Below are 22,954 nucleotides of genomic sequence, written 5' to 3' on the forward strand. Positions count from 1 at the left end.
TTATAATGCAATTCAAGATTCTATTTAGTTCATTTTGATTTGTTTGTTTATTTGCTTTCTCCGGGGCAAGAATATGCTATTTTCTTATTTTGGCTTAGAACATTAAGTCATGACTTCTGATCTTGCCAGATAGTAAAACTAAACAATTTTGGATCTAGCCAAGTTTTGGGAAAACTCAAAAGAAATTTAGGTGCAACAGGGAGAGATGTTAGTAATTCCATTTGTTCAGCTCTTGCTTTTAGAGTATTCCCTGAATTTTGTTGGAGTCTGTTACTGCATTGCTGTGAACCATTGCTGCCAACTTCTACCCTAGAGATGGCTATATTTCAGATGGGTGAAATGATACTTGTAAACAAGTTTATAATCATTAATAAAGCTTACCAAACAATTTTAAACTCTTTAGAAACACACATTCACTATTATAGTTGCCTATTTCTTATTTAATTACAACTTTTAATAGAGACATGAGGACTTTTAAAATGCAATTTATAACAATTCTACACTTAAGTTTTTTTCATGATGTTTATCTTGTTTTTGTAAGTTTCAGGTGTCAATTTATTTCTCCCTGGACATCCTGGTTGAAATTTCACTGTTGACTATTCCAATGCACCCTTTAAAAATCCCTGAGAATATTTTTCTTTCAGGTTGACAGCTGCCCACTCTGGGATCCAGGTGCAATATTAACAGTATGATGATTTTGTTCTGTTTTCTACAAAAGGCTTTTTCATATACTGTCTCTCAGAGATGGAAAATTCTGCCTCTTTTTTACATTTTATAGTAAACTTTCATCAGAATGACCTAAAACCAGGTCTTTTCATTCTAGATGGCTCAAGATTATTCAAGATTCATCTGTAGTTTGGTTCCCTGAATGTCTTGGTGGTAAATTAATCTAATGTCTCTTTTTAGAGTGCCTACTTCATGCAGAGCATACACCAGCCACTGTGTGTAAGCAGCACTAAAAAACTGTGGTTTCCAATAAATGAAATCTATAGATGCGAGCAAGTGTCAGTGGGTCCTTGAAAGAATGTGCTGGAATCTGAGTAGTTTTGAGGTTTGTGGTGCTGTCCTTTAGAGTCAGGAGAGTATCTTTTTTCCACAAGATTAAAATAAAATATAACGTTATCCCCTCTCCCCCTAAGGTTTTCCAACTGTATGGTTGCTCTTCTGACACAAATGCATTGGTCCCTCCCATACCTCCATTCAAAAAATAATGAAAAGACCCTTGTTTCTTAAGAGTTTTAAGTGCTGCAGCTAGTATCCATGAGGATAGCGAGAAAACATGGAGAACACAATGTTCTCCCCAAATAGAAAAGTTGTAAACATTGCCTGAAAATAATAAACACAATACACTTTTATAGTCATTTTAAGTTGGAAAAGTGTATGCACATCTATCATATTGTTTTACTCTCAAAATTAGTCTTGTAAAGGGAGAAGGGCATTCAATAATTGAGCGTCTACTGTCTGCTAAACACTGTGAAGGGATGATCCATGATACACAAGGCAAATCCGAAGAGGTTAGACTTTCCTTGGGAAGATAAGACATGAACAGAAATAAATACAATAAAGATAGAATGTCTCTTGTAATAAACAGAGGGAGGAAGGGAGACTTAGAATTATGTTCCATACTATGCCAGGAAATGAATATGTATAATATCTTAATACCCCTCCCAACTCTATAGTAGCAATTTTATCAACAATTTATGGGCTAGGAAATCCAGGCTCCCAGAATCTAAGTTCCTTGTCTCAGGAAGCTAAGTGCCCATCACAAGCTTTGTACTGAATTTCTGGCAGTCGGGACATCAAGCAAGCCTCCTGACTCATCAGCCATTACCCAAACTTTTCCCATTAGATCAGGCTGGTTTCAGAAAAAATGCAGTATTAACACATCCACATTTTCTTAACACCGTCCCTTGCATTCCAACAGCGCTGGTGTCCCTCAGGACTTGACCTCAGGGCAGGTAAGGAACTTGTCGGTTGCCCTTGGTGAGGGAGGCTGTTTGCTTTTCTTAGTTGACTTAGCTGAATACGACCAGAATCACCTCTGCGTTTGGCTTCTGAAGTTAGATAGACTAACAGACTGTGAGTGTCCAAGGGGGTCCTTTGGACGCGTAAGCCCACAGAGTGGCGATGGCGTCTCAGACTTTACGGAGACCTGTTTTACCTGTGAAGAATACGAGGCTCAGGGAGGGGAAATGACTTGACCAAGGTCATACATTCGATGGTGGCAGATGTGGGATCAGAACCAGGTCTTCTGACTCCAGCCCAGTGCCTCCCGGGATCTAATTTATTAAGCCCTGTGTTAGCTTTGGAATCTTTTATCCGCTTCCCTTTCTCCTGTCGTCTGAGTGGGGGATGTCATTCCAGGCAATTAGCAGCCTTCTCTCGTTTCAAAAAGAGAAGAGTGGATAAGGGGTTGGGGAAAAGTATGTTTTCGGCCAGTTAAAGGGACTGATTTATTTCACCACCATTCATCCAACGCCCGCTCGGTGCCAGGCACTGGGCATCCACGGTACAGCAAAGACAGCTTCCAAAGATTGAAACTGGGTCTCTCCCAAGACCGGGCGTGCCCCGGGCCTTGACTGCCTCCCCTCGGAGCAGTCTCCTCTCTCTGTCCCCAGAGCCCCCCTGCCGGCCCGTGCAGATCCCCACGTCCCCAGCGCCCAGCACGGTGCCAGGCCCAAAGCGGGTACGAAACTGCTCGAGGAACATCCAGCACTGGACGCCCAGCTCATGGCCTCAGCGCCCGCGCGACACGCCCCCGGTCACCACGGCAACCGGGGAGGTGCTGACCCTTGACCCCGGGGCCCCGCCCGGCCCTGCCCCGCCCCGTCGCATTCCCGAGATCAAGATGGAGAAGGACAACCCGGAAGTGCCGCCGCCCGCCCGGTGCTAGGAGCCGCCGGCGCGGCGAGGCCGAACCCCGCGCCCGCCGTCCTTCCGCCAGCGGCCCACCCCGCGGTCCTCCCGCGCCGGAGCGGCAGCGTCCCCCGCCCCCCGTCCCACTCCAGCCCACAGCGACCCGCCCCCGCCCCCAGGCCCGCCCGAGAGGAGGAGCCGAGGCGAGGGGGAGGAGGAGGGAGAGGTTTGCGAGAGGGAGCGAGGCCGCACGAGCCGCCGGCGGTTCGTATTACCGGGGTCGGGAGGAGGAGCCCAGCCGGGCCCGCGGACCAGCGCCGGCCGGGCGGGAGGCGCGGAGGAGGCGGGCGGGAAGCCCGGGGCTGCGAATTGGGGCGGGGGCGCCCTCCCACCTCCGCCGCCCTCCGTTCGGGCCTTGGCGGCCTGGCCTCACCTGCCCGGAGGCCTGGGAGCCACCAGTCGCCGCCGAGGGCCAGTCCCGGGGGCCGGCGGAGCGTGGAGGTGCGGACGCGAGGCGCGGGCCTCCGCGCGGAGGCCTGGACTGCGCGGCCAGGTGATGGTGGGCCCCTGTGCTTCTCCAGAGGAAAGGGGACCCCCAGAGCAGCTGTGCCCCCAGGCTGCCCCAGCAAGGCGTTTGGACATCAGCCCTAGGGAAGTCGGGCAGCTGTGAGTTTGCCTGTCTCCGTTAAGTGTCCTTAGGATGCAGTGATTAAGGAGTCAGGCTCTCCCTGCGGGAGGGGCCCTGCCTGCGCTGGTGAACTCGGTGCAGAGAAAAAGGACAGAATGATGCTTTCCGAGCAAGCCCAAAAGTGGTTTCCGACCCACGTGCAGGTCACAGTGCTCCAAGCCAAAGCTCTTAAGCCAAAAGGCAAAAGTGGCACCAATGACACGTACACTATAATTCAGCTGGGCAAGGAGAAGTACTCCACCTCGGTAGCTGAGAAAACCCTTGAGCCAGTCTGGAAGGAAGAGGCCTCTTTTGAGCTGCCTGGTTTGCTAATGCAGGGGAATCCAGAGAAATACATCCTTTTCCTCGTAGTTATGCACAGGTCCCTGGTGGGTCTGGATAAGTTTTTAGGGCAGGTGGCCATCAATCTCAATGACATCTTTGAGGACAAACAAAGAAGGAAAACAGAGTAAGTTATGTAATTTATTTTGAATTGGGGGGAGTTTAAGTATTATCTCATTTATGGATTTCCTGTTCTTGGAAATTATTTGTCTATCTGGGGCATTGGTTTTTGGACTGAAATATGACCCAGTTTTAAACACCATATTTGCATGAGTCTGAAGTAAAAATAGCCCTTGTGAAGAAACATTTTTTAAGTGGAGTCTTTAATGATCCATTACTCTCTCATTTGTTTGAGGTAAACATCTTCAATAATTGAATATTTTGCGCAGGATTTTAAGTAAACATTGTTTCACTACTTAATAAGAGGACTGGACCATAGTGTTGACCAGTTAAAACAACATGTATGTAAATTATTACAAACTTTAAACATTAACAGTTTTTCAGAAAATGGAACATCAGAAAATTAAGTCTGCCAATATGACGTCTTTTATATATATATATATATTTTTTTTTTTAATTGAATTCTGAAGCTGTCAAGTGGTAAATTACCAAATTTAGAACTCAGTATTTTATTTCATCATTATAAACACAGTTGGCTTTTATTTTAGCTCAAATTTAAGGGTCAGTACATCTTGATGGAGTCTAAAGCTATCAAAAGAAAAAAGCTTTAAAAGTATGTACAGATATCCTCAACCTTGAATGCAATTACTTCAAAGTTAGTTCTGTAAAGCCAGTGTGTTTAGACCATATTAAATGCTGGTCAGATCGGAGACAGTGATTAAATTCTTGTGATGAAATGATTTAATGACATCTTCAATAAAAACATGGGCTTTTTAATATGACTTCCAAACTTAGGTTAGATATATTCTAATTTAAAAAACCATAATATAAGTTAAAAGTAGGATATATGTCTTAAATTGAAAATAGTATGTTTTCTGAGATAGAGATACTCACCCCTTGCTTAAACTTATAATTTCTCTAGTCTGAGAGAACATTAAAGTTGATGAAATTAGTGAGAAAAATATAGGTTGAATTTATAAGAGGACTTCAGATTTCAAAATAGCTTTGCTGTTTTAGTTGTAACTGAAATTTATTTATGCTTTTAAGAAGAACTTCTATAATAACTTTCTAGAAGTTCATGTTCTTATATTTTAAAACAGCCATCTCATGTTCTTTCTGTACATATCTTCCTGCAAGCTTCTGTTGATTGGAGTTTTTATTGAAAAAAAATTTTTTTAATCAGATCTTTACCTAAGGTTTAATATATGTAGGGTAAGAGGGTAGAGAGATAAGTAATACTAGGAATGCTGGAGGAAAATGGTAAATATTTAACTGAAGAGATGAAAATATTTTAAAAGGAGAGAAAAAGGTTTAAAGAAAGTGTAAAGTTGAATATATATCAATGATTTTAATAACACTGATACCTACAAAGTAGCATTCAGTTACTTCTGAGGAGATCTTCATCAAATTTAAACTGAAAAATGGATAATCACCAAATAATTTATTTCAAATTGCCAATTTTAGATGACCTTACTAAATAATATTTAGAAGTGTTTTGAATGTAAACTTTTAAGTATATTGCATCTTCAAATTTCATACTGCATTTACAGTACTTTTAGTGTGAATGGATGATATACTACAGGCCTTCTCTGAAATATAAGTTTTCCAAGTGAAAGGAGGCCTAACTGTGTGAACCCAGAGATTCTGAGGATGAAATAAGCTTTTAAAGTTTCTTCTTGTTTTACTCCTTATCTTTGGCAGGATCACAATTACAATAAAGTTGGCTGTAAGCGATACTCCAATATCGTAGTCTCCCTACAGAAATTCTCTATTGGCTACTATATGGAATGGATTAGAACTTTCGGGGAGGAAAATGCTTCTAAATGTTATCAAGAGCGCTTGTGATGTTATTGCATTCAAAGTGATTTTCATATGTTATTAAATCCCTAACATTTTCTTTCTTTGTGGATAAATGGGGACCACATATTTGATGAGATCTCTTTATTGGTAATATTTCTAGTTTTTTAATATAGTTAATAGCTTCCTTTTCCAGCACAGCTGTACATATGGCCCAGTAAGAGACAGACTTAAGTCACCGGTGTATTGCAGGAAAGATATTTAATATTCTGCACATTGCTGAGCCTTGTCAGCATATTCCCAAGTGCTTTTTAGAAAACCGGTATGAGTGATGAAGGCTACCAGCTGATTTAGAAGTCCCATGGAACTGCTGGGTGTGACACTTTCTACTCTTGACACTGAAGACAAGTATTTACAGCTTGTCTTCCAGTTGTGTTATGATAGGCCAAGAAGTGTGGTGGCTAAAACTATCATTTTACTTATTTTTATACCTTGAAATTAAAAGCCTTTTCTTTTCTTTCAAGGAGAGGGGAAGAGGGGCCTGAGCCAGAACACTTTGAGTGGGGCATGGAAAGAGAACTTCTGTATCTCCCACTTTAATGGGTGTCTGGGTCGGTTCTGGCACGAGATTTAAGGAAACAATACAGTATTTAATAATAGAATGGTAAAATAGTTCATGCTGTTATGTAATACTGATTGATTTTTTTTTTAACAGCAGAAGTGGGTGATGTTGATTTTTTTTTTAACAGCAGAAGTGGGTGATGTTGAATTTTTTAAAAAATGCTCATGAAAAGTAGTAACCATCAGAGTCCCTAGAGTTAGGTATGACTCAAACACATGCAGATTTTAGGACTTTTGTGTGCAGCTCTGCAGTGCACCTGCGTCCTGGCCTCTGGCACCCTTACTGCCAATCTTGTCCCATTTCTGACCACACAGTACCAATTGCTTGGGAATAGTTCCCACATGTGTGGTGGTTTTTGAACATGGACCTGTGCCCACTAAAAATTGAACAGAGGCCATATACAGTTTAAATCCAGCACTCCAGAGGTGAAAAAAAAATCAGCATTAATCCACTAAGCCTCAAATGCTATGTCTTCATTTTATCTTTTTGAAGCCTGGGAAAACAAGTGCTATCTCTGGAATAATTCTTGAAGGTCTCATTAAGACTTCCCTATTATATCACTTTCAAAACAAAGCAGCTAGAGTTATTTGTCATGCCTATATTTTCAGTTGGTATATTTGTTAAAGTTCTTCGCAGTTGGGTTTTTGGAGGGTTTTTTTTTTGACTAGGAGGAAGGAAAATACTGTTTTTACAGTTTATATTCAAACACTGACTTGCTTTATCCATTAAAGCTTACCTAAGTCTTTATCTTTCCTTACCAAAGAACAAAACAGTGCAACACATATACACACACACACACACACGCACACAGAGTTGTAGCATGGCTGTTTTAAGAATATAGTTCTAGAAATGAAAATTCAGTAAACATTTATTTAGTGCAAGGCAAACTGCCTTCAAGGAGCTTACACTCTAGCAGGACAAAACCTACATTGCCTTCTTTGTTGGCTCTCCTGTCTCCTGATTAAATGCAGTGTCCTGTAAGGTACAACCTGGTATGCGTTTAACCTTATTAACATATGTGATTCATTAGATACAAAAGAACTACTATTTTCATGCAGCCGTTATTCATCAATTTTGGCTATTTTCCTTGTTGACTCCAATCTGACATTGAGAAGTTACTTCTTCTCTGTGCCTCAGTTTCCTCATCTGTGAAATAAGGATGTTAGACTGGATGATTTATTTGGTCTCATTTCTAAAATTCTATGAATTTCGATTACCCTTACTCCCTTACATTTATTGGGTTATTGCTTCATTTTTTCCTCAGATTTGCTTTGACTTGTTATACACATGCAAACCCTATATGCTTGGAGTTTTTGTTTGGTTCGTTTTGTTTGGGGATTCGTGGGGTTGGGGGGGTGCATTTCTTGCAAAGTGGATTCACCTATTTTCTATATAACCTGAGTTGTTAATAGAGCATTTCTCATGGGCCATCCATCGGAAGGATTTCTCCCCCATGGAAAATGCTCTGTTTCCCCAAAGTGTGAGTTAATAATTGGGTATATAACCTTACTTCATTTCCAGGCTTTTCGAGTGCTCAGCTTTGTTCTGTTGAAGGTTCTCTATTCCACAGAATTTATTGCTGTAATTTTTTATTTCTAGTCTCTGAGTTTTCAGATTTCACCATTTGCCTCAGATAAGGGATTTTCTCTAGGGTCTCAGGTTAATGCTTTCTATTATAAGATATTCTCTTTTAAAAAAGTTGCTTGTTTTGATGCAACTAGATCTTAATTGATTGAATTGCTTCAAATTAAATAGAAAGTATTTCTCTTGCATGTTACTTGCTAAGATGTAGCTGGTATATATATTATGTGCCAGTTTTCTTTTGCCTGGAAAGGCCTTTGAACCAGTCTTCCAATTGATAGTAAATGTAGCTTCTTCTGTTATATCCTGTAAAATTAGATCAGAGTTCCTTTTGTAGCTAAGAAAAGTTAACACTTGCAGAGCTGTATTTAAATGATGACCTGTCTCAGGGATGGATAATATACTTCATTGTTAAGTAATGTGAAAACATTGTGGAAACTCTCTTCTAGGCTGGAGTTTGTAGTTTTTTTGGCTGTTTGCCCTGTAGACTGACCAGTTGTGACACCAACAGCTGGAGAAGTTCTCATGGATAAAAATACTGTAAACAAAACCAAAATAAACTTTGCTTCTTACACATCATTTAAAAATGGGCAGTATAATTCACTGAAGTGACTAAAAGCATAAGATATGGCTCCAGTTAAAATAAGTTTTATTTGGTATTGTCACAGTAGCGATAGTTAATGAAACAAACAAATAGATTCTAAGAGGAAGCATGTAAGCTTTCTGTTTTCATCAGAAATGCTTTACAAGATTTACTACTATTTGTCACTTCTTGCATTTTATTTAATTTGCATATTTTATTCAGGAAGAGGCTTTGACCCATTTTATATGAATGTAAATTATATCATATGCGATTTTCATGATTAGCAAACTATATGGAGTAGTCTCCCATATTAACAAAATTCTTTTAATAGCTTTTGCAGAGGAACTATTTTGAGATAGAGGCTAAATATTTATTATTTTATTAAAAAATTAGTCATCATTTTATGGTGCTCAAGAATAGTTTGTATTGATGAATTATTTCAGGGTCTCTATCTTAGTGTCTTTTAATGCTAAAAAATGTTCTTCAGCCATTAGCAACACTTACCCCAGATGGAAACATAATAGGCTATGGTTGGTAAGAATTTTCGATGATGAGTGATTTTCAAATCATGAAAGAAAAAGTTGTCTAAGTAGCTTTTCAGAAAAGACTGATTCCTTCTGTATATGCCACATGACAGAGACTTACCTGTTTTTTAAATGAAGCATTGAATAAAACCAGAAGCACTCTGGCTGACAATTTCTCCTTTAGTGCTTAGATTGCCTTGATGTAGAGTAACTTTACCTAAAAAGCTATATGTATACAACAGAGCTGAATAATCCTCTCTTCATTACATGTTACAACCCAGTTTTTCCTTCTCTTTAAGGTGGTTTAGTTTAGAATCCAAACAAGGAAAAAGAGCCAAAAACAGGGGTGAGATAAAGGTCAATATTCAATTTATGAGGAACAATATGACAGCAAGTATGTTTGACTTATCAATGAAGGACAAAACAAGATCTCCTTTTGCAAAATTAAAAGATAAGATGAAAGGTAGAAAAAATGATGGGACATTTTCTGATACATCTTCTGCAATCATTCCAAGTTCTCACATGCCTGATGCCAATACTGAATTTTCAAGTAGTGAAATACAGATGAAATCTAAACCAAAAAAGCCTTTCCTTTTGGGTCCTCAGCGACTCTCTTCAGCGCATTCAATGTCTGATTTAACTGGGGCCCATGTATCCTCGGAGAAGCTGAAGTCTGGCACCATTGCTCAAACGCATCTTCTCGGACACCAGATAGATTCCTTTGGAGCAGTTCCGGAAAGTGGTAAGTGACTCATGCATTCTTTCTTGTTGATTCTCCGTGGTTTGAACTACCCTCTTAATTTTTAAAGTTTGACTTCAAAGTTAGAGAATAAAAATTGGAGTTTCTTGCTAGTATTTTCTAAATTTAGTCATCAAATATTTATTGAGTACCTACTGTACTCAAAATTGGTAAGTTTATTAAAGGCAGAGCTTGTCTGCATTCAGTACTGTATTTATATTATTAGAGAATAAAAATGAGTCTTGGTTTCTTTTCATGGCCAGGCTTCTTTTTCTTAACTGCCGTTTCTCCTGTCTCAAAAGCCTGAAGCATAAATGAATATTCCGTTTCATCAGAAAGTTCCTAGAAAAGAAACCTTTAATGTTCAGAAGTAAGAAAGTAAATTTAATGCTAATGATGAAAAAAGTCTGAGAATTTATAGCACTATGATGCCAAGCAGAACCTTTAGTTTTGACATTATAATTTGTTTATGTGATTGTTTCTTTCTGAGCTGAGTAAATTACTAATTGTCTAGCAAGATACTAATTGTTATTAGCCTACATAACGCTGTACCTTAGCATTTTTAAGGTTGTTTTCCTTGATTATTTTAAAAGGTTAATATCTTTAAATAGCTAATTGCTCTCATTCTAAAAACAGCAGTATGCACACAGAACGTGTCAAATAGTGTGATGTAATGTGTCACTGATTATGTACTAACTACAAAATTGTTTGCAGGAAGTCTCAGATCTCCACACAGAAGAACATTAAGCTTTGATACTTCTAAAATGAACCAACCTGACAGCACTGTGGGTGAAGGTGAATCGTCTTTCGGAAGACAAAATGACCCATTTACAAATGTGACTGCTTCATTACCCCAAAAATTTGCAACACTGCCAAGGAAGAAAAATCCATTTGAAGAAAGCAGCGAATCATGGGACAGCAGCATGAATTTATTTTCAAAATCAACTGAAGTAAGAAAAGAAAATAAAAGAGAAAAAAGGGAGAAAGTTAGCCTGTTTGAAAGAGTGACTGGAAAAAAAGACAGCAGAAGATCTGATAGACTTAACAATGGGGGATCTGATAGCCCTTGTGACTTGAAATCACCTAATGCATTTAGTGAAAATCGTCAGGACTATTTTGATTATGAGTCAACTAATCCGTTTACAACAAAATTCAGGGCTTCAAATATAATGCCATCTTCAAGGTAAGCTTAACGGGGGGAAATTGTGCTATTTTGGAAAATATTGTACTTGAAAGTATCAAATATCCTTTTTAAATTCCTTTTATTTTACTTGAAAAAAAATTCTTATCTTATTTTTATAATTAATTTTGTAGCCGGGCAGTGTTGCATACATCTTTGGAATTGAACTTTTTATCTTAGAAGGATAAAAGATTCTTAATCCCCACTGTAGTTTATTTCTACTTATGTTAGCCAGAAGCTCACCGAAACTTACAGAGAAAACAGCATAGCTTTTGATGAGACGTAGTGGGAGTGAATCACCAGTAGGTGTTAATTCAAGCCAGAAATTTAGGTGATAAGTTGTGTTTCTAGATGTTATTTTCCGGAGATTAGTTATGGACCAGTAGCAGCCTATGGACTATTCTTTAAGAAATGCTGGCTTAAGTATTAATGGGTTTCATAATAGGTGTTAACTATCCTTATTAAATGGCTACTTAGAGTAGTTTTTATTTGTGAATGTTTATTGGAATTCAGTGAACCTTGTGGGTACTGTAAATACATCAAAGAGTATCTGTAATGATGACTTATAGAAATAATCTATCATGATAAGGTTTAGATTTTCAAAATCTGTTCTCAGTTATGTAATAGTACTTTTCTAATTTCTTAGTACAGGTTGGAACTGTATGGTTTAAATAAAGTGATAGATTTTGCAGAAGTGAATGGTGGAATAGCTGGTTAAGGAAACCTCAAGCAAAGAGTAAGATGAATTTATTGGAATCTTAAGCAGTCATCATGGAAGAGCATGGTAGACTGTTTGCCATGTAACATAGACGTTCTTTCCCAAGGCAAGGACGTATGGTGTTCGGACCCCAGTGGGATACCTGGCTTAGTAGCTCTGCGACCTCTCTCAACCTCAGCATCTCCATCTTTGAAATAAGAAAATGATACCTACTTGATAGGATTGGGAGACGATAAATGATAAAGTACATGGTACAAAGCCAGGCCCCAAATAGGGAACCCATAAATGGTGGTTGCTGTTTACATTGCCATGTCATACTTTGTTCAAGAACAGTGCTTTGTTTTGTCCCACTATAAACAGAAAATAGTACTAACAATTGCCCTTTTAGGCTTGTGATCTCCTGCCTGTCTTCTGATCTTCTAAAACATGCATTTAGAGTTTTCCAGGGAAAGTTTGTGTTTCTTTTATCAATAAATGGGTATTTGCTGTGGCTTTAGAAAGTATTGTTCAGTTTTCTTTATAGACCGTCCTCCAAAGAAATATGTTTTTATCATATGGTATTAATATTTTATTTAAGAGTCCATGGTTTTGTTATGCTATTCTCAGACATGTCATTTTGGTATTTTACATAGTGTACTTCACATATTGCGTTAAGTCTTAAACTACAGAGGTAAATAGAAATGTATTTGCTTTTTTCCCCTCTTTAACTGAACTTTTTTTGAAGAGGATTACTGTAAAGAACTGAGATAACTTAGAGATTGGATAATTTACATAATGTTAGAGTCAAAGAAAAGCAAGAAAAATGGGAAATGATAGGAAAATAATTTTTAAATTATGGCAGCATATGGAAAAATAGGTATCCTCAAATTTTTAATTGTCTTATACTTGGGCTTATTTACGTGGACTTAAAAATTAATGTTTTAAAAGTGAGTGTGGCATTTTGTGAAATTCAGGCTTTGTTTTGGGTTACTTCAATATTAATACTGTATCAAAATTAGAGCTGTTTCATGATGTTTGTATAAAATGATTGCAAATATGTGAAAAACAATAGGTTTTTTTAACTTTAAGAATTTCTCTTCTTCATATTCATGAGATGCCAGCTATGAGGACAAAAACATTTGTAGATTCCTGCGAAGTTACTCTTCCTTTTTGTGTCACAAACCATCTTTGTGATAAATGTAAAACATTTGCAATAAAGGGGTAGGTCTAATTAATAGCATAAAAAAAGAAGGATTGAATATAAATAGATCTAGGAAGAAAGTGCAGTTCAAATTTTTGGAAAGCAACTTTGTCTCGAGTGGAATTAGGAAGGATATAGTCTGAGGTAGTTTGGTCTATTCATATTTATCCTCCCAGTATCATTCCTCAGTTATATGGGACATTTTATATTTCTCACCTTAACATCTAAACCAAATGCACTTTTGAAGCTATAGACTCACATCACTAGGACACATGCTGTGAATTATTTTTTTCTGTAGTGCTAAATAGATCCATTTACAGAGTCTCCTGGACTCTTTTTTTTAAAAAATTTATTTTCATTAATTTATTTTTTTGGCTGTGTTGGGTCTTCGTTGCTGCACGTGGGCTTTCTCTAGTTGTGGCGAGCGGGGGCTATTCTTTGTTGCGGTGCGTGGGCTTCTCATTGCAGTGGCTTCTCTTGTTGTGGAGCACGGGCTCTAGGCGCACGGGCTTCAGTAGTTGTGGCACGTGGGCTCAGTAGTTGTGGCTCGCGGGCTCTAGAGTGCAGGCTCAGTAGTTGTGGCGCACGGGCTTAGTTGCTCCACGGAATGTGGGAATCTTCCCGGACAAGGGCTTGAACTCGTGTCCCCTGCATTGGCAGGCGGATTCTTAACCACTTGGTGCCACCAGGGAAGTCCTCTTCTGAACACTTGTGACTGATGTTTTTGAGAATGCTGAACAAAGTGAAGGGTAAAATATGTAGCTGTGGAACTGGATTTTTTTCTTTAGTGAACTGTCTCCGCTCTGATTACAGGTACACAGGAACCATATTTATTACCCTCTGGGTGAATAATGTGTATGATTACAACCAGAGAATTTTCCTTATGCCAAAAAAATTTTAAATACTAAGGAACGCTTTCTTGAAAGTTAGTTTTTATTTCTTTGTAAGTAAAGTCCACCTGAAGAAATCACGTAGTAATCACAAAAATTACTGCATTTTGGTTCTGTTCTTGGAATAGATCCCATAGTCTTACATAAAACTGAGAGAGGAAATGAGTTAGGCTTTTTGTTGGGTTACTTCAACAAAGAGCAGGGCTCTTTGAAACACTTTTCCCTGCAGTTACTAATTCTCAGTCTCTTTCCTCTTACCTACCCCCACTTCTTTGAAGCCTCTCTTACTCTTGTAGGAAGAGATAGCTGTTCCTTGTGCTGCAGCATGTTCCTACCTAGATCTTCCTTTCTGTGGGCATCTCATTGTTCACTAATGTGACCAGCCACTTTTTTTCCCTCTCACCTCCATGAACAACATGAGGGCAGGGCCTGCATTTCATTCATCTTTCAACCCTTCATCTCCAGCATGATGGGAGGTAGCTGGTATTGGAAAGCATTTTTTGAATAAATGAACACGGTATAGCAGATGGGTTTCCTAAAATGCTACTTTCATTGTCTCATTCCCTTAGTCTCCTGCTTCCAGCTCAGTGTGGGCTATGCAGGTCTTTCTGATAGACCAACAACAGATCCATAAAGACAGGTGTGTGCATTTTTTATATACAACTAAACATGATTAGAAATCTAAGTGAGTTTTAAGGGACTACCAAAATTTAATATTCATATCCTAATTAACATATTTCTGGAGTTTGTTAAGAACGCTGTATTAATTAGGACAGGTTATCAGCTGCAATAAACAACCTCAGATCTTACTGGTTTGTTCCAGTAAAAGCTTATTTTTCCTTGTTGTCACAATCGAGTTCTCTGAGACGGGGCTGGAAGAAGTGGCTGCTTTGTTCTGTGCTATTGCTCAGCTCCACGCAGTTGCTCAGGAACCAGGCACCTTCCTTCTTGTGATGCCACCCTTCAACACCCATCCTCCAAGGCCGTGCAGCAGGGAGAGAGGGTGGAGGGTCACATGTGGGACGTCTTTATGTGCCAGGCCTGGCAGTGGTACCCGTTACTTCCACGTGTGTCCCATTGGGCAGCGCTCAGTCATGTCCCAACCTGAGTGCAGCCAGTTAAGAAACATGGTTTAGCTGTGGACCCAGAGAACACTGAATTGGGTGTGGTGAGCGTACCGTATTGTGTGTGTCCTGGAGGCCAGTCCTAAGAAGTCTGGACACTGTCTAACACTTGGCATGCTGTAAAAGTCCTACTACACATGTATGTGAAAGGGTAGCTGGGATTCTTATAATTTTCAGGAAAATGTTTTCTTAATTTACTATTGGTATTGAGTTGTTTGTATTTTAAAATTGCTGTTCCTCTTGCTTTTTAATTACAAATCACAGGTAGTTTAGCAGAATCAGTATCAACTAATTTGTTACGTGGTTAACCCTACAATTTGTAAAATAATGATTTTTTGCATCAGCAGTAATTAACTTTCCAAAAACAAATATTCCTGAATGTTTGTTATACCATTTTCAGTAATTTGTTCACAACCAGTTCTTCTTTAATACTGGGTTATTTTCCCTCTGGAAAGTGGAAATAGGTGGGTATGTTCACCAAACCAGATTTCCCTTTTTTTACAGAGACGCAGCTAGACCGTTCACTTAGGTGGGGACATGTGACCAAGTTCTGGCTTATTGAAGACTTAGTGGAAGAGATGTACGGTGGGCCCTCCATATCCCCAGGTTCCGCATTCGTGGAATCAATCTCGGGTCGAAAATACTTGGGGGAAAAAATTCTAGAACGTTCCAAAAAGTAAAACTTGAATTTGCTGCATGCTGGCAGCTACTTACATAGCCTTTACATTGTATTTACAGTATTCACATAGCACTTACATTGTATTGGGTGTTGTTAGTAATCTAGAGGTGACTAACAAAGTATATGGGAAGGATGTGTGTAGGTTACTTGCAAATACTACGCCATTTTATAAAAGGGACTTGAGCATCCAGAGAGTTGAGTAATTTCCTGGGCTCCTAGAACCAGTATCCCACAGATACTGAGGGATGACTGTATACCAGTTTCAGGTCTAGTCCCATGAAAACCTCCTATACAGTCCTCCATACTGCCTGTCTTCCTCCATACCCTAGGCTGAAGGTTGCCAAATCTGGCTTGCTGCCTGTTTTCGCAAATAAGGTTTTCTTGTAGTGCAGTTCGCCCATTTGTTTATGGCTGCTTTTGTGCTATAATGGTAGAGTTGACTAGTTATGACAGAGACTGTATGACCTACAAAGCCAAAAATATTTATTATTTGACCTTTTACAGAGATAGTTTGCTGAACCCTGTACTAGCTGGATGGAGGTCTTTAAGAAGGGCAGAGCCATAAGATAGGGACAACCTGGGTCCCCGAATGCATGTGGAAGGCCACCTGATGAACAAGAATAACTGTTGAACCTTGTCTTGAATGATAAATTTTCAGAATATTAAGTTACTGTGATTTTTGCATTTATTTATTATAGCACTTAGCATCATTATTATTTATCATTTACGGCACAGAGGCCATAGTGCCTCTTGTTCTTTTTAAGAAAGCCTAATTCAAAAACCTTTCAGAACCACTGGTGTGCAACACCAAATCCAAACTCCTGTTCCTAATTTTCAAGGATTATTGTATTTTAGGCTTTTCTTAACTACCCAACTTTTCTTTTACAATTCCTCACCTTTCTGTGCCAGGTGAGTTCATTTCCTTACTGCACCTCTCTACCCTGAGGTCCCTATAAGCCTGGCCAACTCTATTCCTTGGCTCAGCTGTGGAATGCACTCTTCACTCATCTCTGAGTGTCCTAAGCCTAGCTGTCCTTGATGTTGAAAACTCTTTTAATCCTATTTTGATTGATAACATAGTGTTCCCTTCTGTGGAATTCTGCTGATATGGAACATAATTGCTGTACGATGTTCACTGTGTCTCAGTTTTAGTTGTCCCAACTAACCTGTATCAACTGCTGAACAGTTGTGCTGAATCTTCTTTTGTGGGTGTCTGCAGCACCTAGATCACTGCATGTCATCAGTGCTGATCATTGAGGGCACCTGGGGATTTTGTTTTTTAAACTGCGGTTTGTTGGGTCCTACCTCAGACTGAATTAGAATCTTCAGTGAGTAGGCCCTGAAATAAAAGTCAACATTTAAAGAAAAAAAACTTCCTGCTGATTCTCAGGCTTAAAAATTGTTGATCTAGGGGCTTCCCTGGTGGCGCAGTGGTTGAGAATCTGCCTGCTAATGCAGGGGACACGGGTTCGAGCCCTGGTCTGGGAAGATCCCACATGCCACGGAGTGGCTGGGCCCGTGAGCCACAACTACTGAGCCTGCGCGTCTGGAGCCTGTGCCCCGCAACGGGAGGGGCCGCGATAGTGAAAGGCCCGCGCACCGCGATGAAGAGTGGCCCCCGCTTGCCGCAACTGGAGAAAGCCCTCGCACGAACCGAAGACCCAACACAGCCAAAAATAAATAATAAATAAATAAATAAAGTAGCTATAAAAAAAAAAAAAAAAAAGAAATGTTAAAAAAAAAAAAAATTGTTGATCTAAATTATGTCATCTATTTCATAAAAGTTCAGTAAGTACTTATTTATGAATAGGAATCAGGAGTTGTGCTGGTAAAGTCATAGTTGAATGGACAGTTTAGTCATATTAGCTTTGTCTACAGGGCCCTAACTAAGTAAAGGGATCAGTGAGGAGATCGGCTTGACTAAAACAGGGGTGTGGAGAAGAGTATGGATTTGGTTGAATGGCTAAGAAACACCTAAATTCACTTAGGCGTTGAAGACCAGGCAGAAATGTCTGACTGTTAAATATTTATGGCATCTGTGGATGGATTGTTTTTCAGGATTCAGGTAACACCAAGGCATCAGTAGTGATGAACAACATTTTAAAAATATGCTTGTGTTTGTATGCTACCTATAATAAATTGAAGAGAGACTACATTTGTGAGGTATATTCTTCTGAGGTTCCAGTTTAGGATGGAAGAATACCTCCTGGTTAATTAAGAGAGTTCATTGGTATAAGGAGAAACTTTGTGGTGTACGTCTTATTCTGAAATTTAAAAAAACAGTCAATAATATAAGCATCCTCTGTAGGAGGAGCTAATGTTTGATGGTACAGGTAGCTCATCAGAGAGCAGGACCTTACGGGAGATATTTTTACCAGAGAATTTTATTTTGGGAACATCCTTCTGTTTATGACCCGCACAAAGAACACACTTTCCCTTCATTATTTTCTGCCTTGTTGTAGTTGTGAATACCATGTAGCAAACTCCTAGCTGTGCTACGAGAACTTAATGGTATGTTGTATAATAACATGCCTAGTATCATTGATCTTATTAGAGCATGTATGCATATATTTCCTTTTGCAGTATTTGCTGTGGAAGAACCTGTCTACTTCTTTGCTCTGAACTTAGGCCAAACAGGTATTTTTTAGGGCAGTACATAAATAGTGTCTGAGGGCTTCCCTGGTGGCGCAGTGGTTGAGAATCTGCCTGCCAATGCAGGCGACACGGGTTCGAGCCCTGATCTGGGAAGATCCCACATGCCGCGGAGTGGCTGGGCCCGTGAGCCACCACTACTGAGCCTGCGCGTCTGGAGCTTGTGCTCCACAACAAGAGAGGCCGCGACAGTGAGAGGCCCGCGCACCGCGATGAAGAGTGGACCCCGCTCGCCGCAACTAGAGAAAGCCCTCGCACAGAAACGAAGACCCAACACAGCCAAAAATAAATAAATAAACAAAGAAGCTTTCATTTAAAAAAAAAAATAGTGTCTGAGGTGACGCTCTCATATTTATCACTAATATTTTATAGTTTTGTGTGACAGTATGCCTTTTCCTTTCCGGATCAGGTTAACCTGCTTCTCTTTTCCCTTCCTCCGTCCCTGCTTTCTTTAATCAATTCCAGTGATGATTGTACCATACCTTTCTTAAAAGCTGCAAAAAAATTAGTTATCTAGAATGTATATTTAAATGTGTCTCTAATTTTCTCAAATCAAAAATCACCATAGGCTTTTAAGCATGTAACCATTATTATGAAGTTGTATAATATGTCCATAAAAAAGACTTTACTGTAGACTTATATTTTAAAAAGTTATAGTAAACAGATGATCCTAAAGAAAAGACCTATTCATAGTTTTAAAACCTTCATTTTTATAATGCTCCTTACGGACATTTTTTTTTTTTTTCCTGTATAAGTTTAAAGCTCAGTCTTTGGCTTAATAAACCTTATCCTGCATAAGGTTTACTTTAATAGCAATATTTATTTTTTATCCTTATTTGTCTAATATTAAAGATAATCTCCCTGTTACTCATAGCAGCCTATAACTCTTACACAGCTGAAAATTTGTAGCTTCATTTATGAGACAGAAAACAAAAACTTGACATGATTTTTGGAGCCATTAATCCATTAGTGCCCAGGGATTTACAGAATGTATCTAATGAAACAATGACTAGGAGCATGAAATATGTGATGTGATTAGTTCCCTTAACACTAACTAGAACTTTTATGCTTAACTCCCCAGACACTACTGGAAACTTTTTTACCCTTTGTCATCCTAATGCTCATTCTAATAGCTCTCGTTAATTGGTGCATATCCCCGTGGGTTAATTTGCAGACACCAGCCATGCCACCCTTTTGCTAACTTACTAATGCAAATTGATATTTATAGACTTCAAAATTGAAAACAATAAAAGCTCTAACAAAAAGACAGACTTTGCTCAGTTATTATCATTATTATTATTTTGAGCTGAGAGATTGAGATACACAGAGAATCTGTGAGAGAAGAAAACAAGCCAAAAAAATCCACAGAAACTACTGTAGGCTAATAAACTGATGTGAAAATTTCTCAATTTACAGCACTTGACAGGTGCTAAAAGAAAAGCATCTTTAATTTTAATGTGTTGTTAGGACCTCTTTAGAGAGACTGTACAAGTTATTAACAAGGTCCTCTGAGACAGGAGACAGGTAATTAACAAGACCTATGGAGCTATAGTTTAGGTAATTAACGAGCTCTTAGGCACTGGACACAGGATAGCACATAGCGAGTCCAATAGTTAAAGAGAACAGGTTGTTATGATATGATCAAATACAAGATGTAGTATGTAAGTCTTCTTGAAGTTTCTGATAGAGTATTAAGATTATATTCCAGTGACCTTAGTGAACTAATTTTTGTAAATCATATATAATTTTTTAGCTTTAAGATATAATTTGAGAGGATTATTTCTTTGTAAAATCAACAAGCAGAGAAGCTTGTTAAATGTAGATTAATAATCTTCGTTAATTGCCATTAATGAACATGTATATTTTAAGAGCAATACATTGGAGAGACATAAATTACGTGATTCTAAATTTAGACTTTTATTCCGTTTACTTTTCACCTGTGGCCTCTTGGCTAAAATTGTCTATTCCAAATTGGCAGTCTACTTTCCTTGTCCAGTTTAAGACTGTCAGGATCTAGGGCAGAGAGAAGACTGTCCTTCCTCAGTTTGGTTTTTACATAATATGCAAAGGTCCCTCCGGTCATGCTCTTATGGTACCTTTAAGTCTGAGACTCGAGAGTCCCAATTTCAGATACTTGGTCTAATTATTTCCAGTGTAAATTTGAAATTGTTGGGGTATGAATCGAGTTCTGGTTCAGAAAACTCCCAGTCAGCGAACCTTTACTATAAACATGTTATACTCCGAAGGTTAAGAATATGAAGAAAGCCCTGCAGGTCTGAGTCATTCCATTGCTTCCGGTGTGGGGCTGCTCCAGGCCATCAGTATGACGTTTTCCGAATTTCAGATCTGATAATCAAATGATATTTTCATTTTCATTATTTTTGGATGAACAGCAGTACTTGAATAAGATAGAGCAATACTTGCTATAGACAAGGACAGCAGAGGTTATTAAGATATAAATCCTGCTCTTAGAGCTCATAAAAGCAGGCATGTAAATATTAGGTCTGAATTCCATGCTCAGGACTGGACATTGTATAGGCATTGGGGTACTATGAAAGACTTTTCAGTTGGGTTGTGATATGATCAGAGTAATATCTTAGATAACTCTGTAGCATGGGGGGGGGCGGCGTCTGCTGGGGCCAGGAGTAGGGACAGGGAGGAGGCTTTGGGGCAAGAGAACAAGTTAGGAAGTTACTATGATTGTTGAGGTGAGAGTTGATGGAGGTCACTTGACAGTGAGAGGATGGAGAAGAAGGGAACATCTCTGAGATACATCTCTGGGCTAATATAGATGGGATTTAACCATTCTGCTTGTGTGTGTGTGTGTGTATGTGTGTGGAGGGGAGGGATGGTGGGGGACTAGTAAAGGAGAAAAAACAAGGGAGGTTATTCCAATGATATGTCTTCAATCGGTGTCTTCCATTTGATGAATCACAGTACTGTAAAAACTGTATTACAGCAATGTCAGATCTACATAGTAGATCAATATGTAGTCTTGAATCAAACTTGGCATTTCAGTCTTGATGGAGATGGTTACTTTTTTTGTGTTTTTAATGAGGTGCTGTCTTGTTTATTTTAGAATTTTGTTTTTAGAGAATAGGAATTATGTGTTTTGAGTTATTCGAGACAAGCAAGTTAGTATCAACATAATAAGAGTTCTTGAGAATTTGTTTTTGAAAGCTGGAAAATATTTTGGCTTCTTTGAACCCAAGAATGCAAATTTCTGTAACTGCTTGTGGACTTAATGCATTTAAAATGTGTTCACCTTAACACTGTAATTACTCCATGTATTTCTCTCCAGTGGTTTTTGGCTTTACCAAACCTTGCCCCCTTTTGTTAGCTTCTCACTAAGAGAATAACTTCTTTCTTTTATACTTTTCCCTTACTTCTGTATACCACTTTTCCAGGCCTCCTGCTTCTATGTTTAGAACATTTCCTTTTGGACTCCTGTGACCATATCACCTATGGTTACCTTTTTTCATAGCAATAAAGCTTTAATTTTTAAAATACGGGTGCTGTTTCTATATATTTAATATATGGTGGTAGTGTTACCTGATTATTTGATGCGTTAAATATAATTCAGTATTATTATATGACATAATAATTATAATGTAAATGTGTAAGAATTAATATAAATATTAAACTACAGTATTATGTAACTTTTTGAATATATTATACATCAAGTAAAAATGTTTTATGTATTTTATATATTTATTTTAAGCTTAGATATCTTTCTGACAAAAGTGCTAATACCACTTAAATAGCAATTACATGGATCAACTTGTCCAGGATAAAACTTAATTCAAATTGCCAATTTTTAAAATTATTTTCACAAACACGTTTGTAAAACTCTACTAGGGCTAGGGGTGGATGGGTTGAAGATAAGATTCATAGGTTACTAGTAGCCTCATAAACTAGGGAGAGGGATGTGTAAGCAGTGACCTGTAATCCAGGCAGAGTGAACTGGGTTGAACACAGCATTTGCTGCGGGAAGCGAGAGGAACAGCTTGCTAGAAATTGGGAAATGCTTCTTCACGGAAGAGGCCTTTGAACTTTTGTTCCTGACCATTGAACATGATTTTTTACGTTGGGGAATGAGTAGATAGACAATTGTTTTAGTAAATAGCAAGAAAGCTTATTTTAAAAATTGTGAGATGCGTTTTGAAGGAATGTTTTATAAATTGTGACTGTGTACTATTATATCATTAGTTGTCTGCTAACTACTTAGTAATTTTACCATTGCTTTTCTAGTTGGAGCTATAGTCTTTGTCTGTCATTCCCTGCCTGGTAGGTTCCTGAGGAAGTATGTTTGCTATACTTTAGGCTACCAGGAGCCAATTAGTGAGTGCCCTGCAGCAGCTCTGCCTTAAATATAACAACCTCTTTGTTATGGAGCCTGGTGTGGGAATGGGGGTATTCAGGTTAATCACATATTTTGTTTACTTGAGGTGTACAATATATTGTTTCATGTAGATTTTTTTCACTTTAAAAGAAATTAAATGCCCCAAATAAATTTAAAATGGAAATCATACCAAACGTAATTTAATATTTGATTCAGAAGGTATATTTGATTAACTACTTCTACCTGAGGATTTTTCAGTGTTACATGAAAGTATAAATATAGTAATACAATATCTAAATACAGTAATAGTAGAATATCCTAAAGCGAGTATAGGATAGGTTTAAGAATTCAGGTTTAG

At 38.6% G+C, this 22,954-nt stretch overlaps 1 protein-coding gene across 5 annotated transcripts in view; it reads left to right on the forward strand.

The window, feature by feature from the left end:
* Positions 1-2,904: 2,904 nt before the first annotated feature.
* The window catches only part of RAB11FIP2 (RAB11 family interacting protein 2), a 41,602-nt gene continuing 21,552 nt past the window's right edge, over positions 2,905-22,954 (forward strand). The window contains exons 1-4 of one of the 5 annotated variants that reach the window (XM_036828889.1): positions 2,905-3,992; positions 9,392-9,834; positions 10,546-11,014; positions 18,186-18,304. In XM_036828889.1, coding sequence (XP_036684784.1) covers positions 3,640-3,992; positions 9,392-9,834; positions 10,546-11,014; positions 18,186-18,273 — 1,353 coding nt within the window. In that variant the 5' untranslated portion in view covers positions 2,905-3,639 and the 3' untranslated portion in view covers positions 18,274-18,304. Of the gene's footprint in view, positions 3,993-9,391; positions 9,835-10,545; positions 11,015-11,657; positions 12,646-14,368; positions 14,973-18,185; positions 18,305-18,560; positions 18,570-22,954 lie in introns of those variants that run through there. The other 4 variants (XM_036828894.1, XM_036828891.1, XM_036828893.1 and 1 more) reach the window with 4 other exon arrangements.

Source organism: Balaenoptera musculus, chromosome 16 (genome assembly GCF_009873245.2).
Source record: "Balaenoptera musculus isolate JJ_BM4_2016_0621 chromosome 16, mBalMus1.pri.v3, whole genome shotgun sequence".
Lineage (NCBI taxonomy): Eukaryota > Metazoa > Chordata > Mammalia > Artiodactyla > Balaenopteridae > Balaenoptera > Balaenoptera musculus.